This window comes from Phodopus roborovskii, unplaced genomic scaffold (genome assembly GCF_943737965.1).
Source record: "Phodopus roborovskii unplaced genomic scaffold, PHOROB, whole genome shotgun sequence".
In the NCBI taxonomy this organism is placed as follows: domain Eukaryota; kingdom Metazoa; phylum Chordata; class Mammalia; order Rodentia; family Cricetidae; genus Phodopus; species Phodopus roborovskii.
In genome coordinates this window covers 235,977-237,660 of record NW_026125986.1, presented here as the reverse complement: position 1 = coordinate 237,660, position 1,684 = coordinate 235,977, and the positions used below count along the sequence as shown (strand labels likewise).

General features: G+C 48.9%; 1 protein-coding gene across 1 annotated transcript; it reads left to right on the top strand.

Annotated features, from left to right (window-relative positions):
• Positions 1-415: 415 nt before the first annotated feature.
• LOC127218235 (signal peptidase complex subunit 3-like) lies at positions 416-1,044 on the top strand. Its single transcript, XM_051179260.1, is given in 2 exon segments — positions 416-619; positions 622-1,044. Coding segments are annotated over 2 exon segments (540 nt in total). The 5' UTR covers positions 416-471; the 3' UTR covers positions 1,014-1,044.
• Positions 1,045-1,684: the final 640 nt, after the last annotated feature.

Here is a 1,684-nt window from a genome sequence, read left to right as displayed (position 1 = left end):
GGTAGCTCAAGCCCCCAGCTCTCCCCTCGTGAGTGTGTGAGTGTGTGTGTGTGTGTGTGTGTGTGTGTGTGTGTGTGTGTGTGTGTGTGTAGGGGGATGAGGTAGCTCAAGCCCCCAGCTCTCCCCTCGCCCCCCGCACCCGGGCTTATTGAGCCACTCAGGGACAACAAGGTGCTGCTGTTTTCCATCAGATGCTCCAAGCGCCTTAGACTAGCAGCAGACAGTGGTTGTGGGGTTAACCAGTTACTTGGGGGCGGGGGGGGAAAGGCATGGTGGGCGGTGCGCGCTCCAGCGACGTGTGCGCGCGCGCCCAGCATTCCGCGCGAGCCAGAAGGCAGAGGGAACGCGAGCAGGCTGCACGCCTTGCCCAGCGAGGGAGCGAGCCCGAGCGAGCGAGCGAGCGAGCGAGGGAACGAGCGAACGAGCGCCGGTGGAGCCCGCGTGGAGGGAGCCGCTGATTGATCCTGCAAGATGAACACCCTGCTGTCGCGGGCCAACTCGCTGTTCGCCTTCACGCTGAGCGTCATGGCGGCGCTCACCTTGGGCTGCATCCTCACCACCGCCTTCAAAGACAGAAGCGCGCCAGTGCGCCTGCACGTCTCCAGGATCCTGCTCAAAAAGTGGAAGACTTCACCGGACCCCGGAAGAAAAGCGACCTGGGCTTCATCACGTTCCACATCTCTGCCGACTTGGAGAAGACTTTCGACTGGAACGTCAAGCAGCTCTTCCTTTACCTCTCGGCAGAATACTCCACCAAAAGCAACGCTGTGAACCAGGTGGTCCTCTGGGACAAGATCCTTCTGCGAGGCGAGAACCCCAAGCTGGATCTGAAAGATGTCAAAAGCAAGTACTTTTTCTTTGACGACGGACACGGTCTCAAGGGAAACAGGAATGTCACTTTGACTCTGTCCTGGCAAGTCATACCGATTGCAGGCATTCTGCCTCTTGTGACTGGATCCGGACGCGTGTCTGTCCCGTTTCCAGATTCGTATGAAATAGCCACGACTTTTTGAAGAACTCTCTCTGCGTCTGAATAAGGGACATCTGTGCACTTACGGAATCACAGTTTCAAAGTGTCCAAAATCTGAAGGAACTCGTGTTATAATAACCTGTTACTTTGTGTGTGGCCTTTGTGCATGTTCACATTTAAAGGCACATTAAAAGCATGTTCATCTCTTTGTAAAGCACGCTTGAGTCCTGAAAAAGAGCTAATGTGATTATTTGTTAGTTGTTATAAGTGGTGGAAATAAGGTGACTAACAACTTTTTCTGGAGTGAATACATCTTTTATCTGTAAGTCATTGTCACACATTTAATCACTATTTGTCTAAGAAATATGGGTCTTTCCAGGTTTTCCCTACAAACATGTTCATGCTGTACATCTTTTTTAAAATAATGTTTTATGTTGTCATTGAAAATTGACAATGTTTGCATGAATTCCCAATGAATGAAGCTTGGTTTGTTGTGTATACTTACCACCACTAGGTGCTAATTATGTTCAGTTCTCAGAAAGTTCCCATTTTAATAATTTTGGGGTAATAGTAATACTCATAGTTTGGTTTTCCATTTACAGACTGTCTAATATGTTATTGATTTCTATTGACAATGATCTAGTGATGTATATAATACAAACATAGGCTCTTTGCAGATGAAGAATGTGAAACATGATGAACCCATGCTTAAAC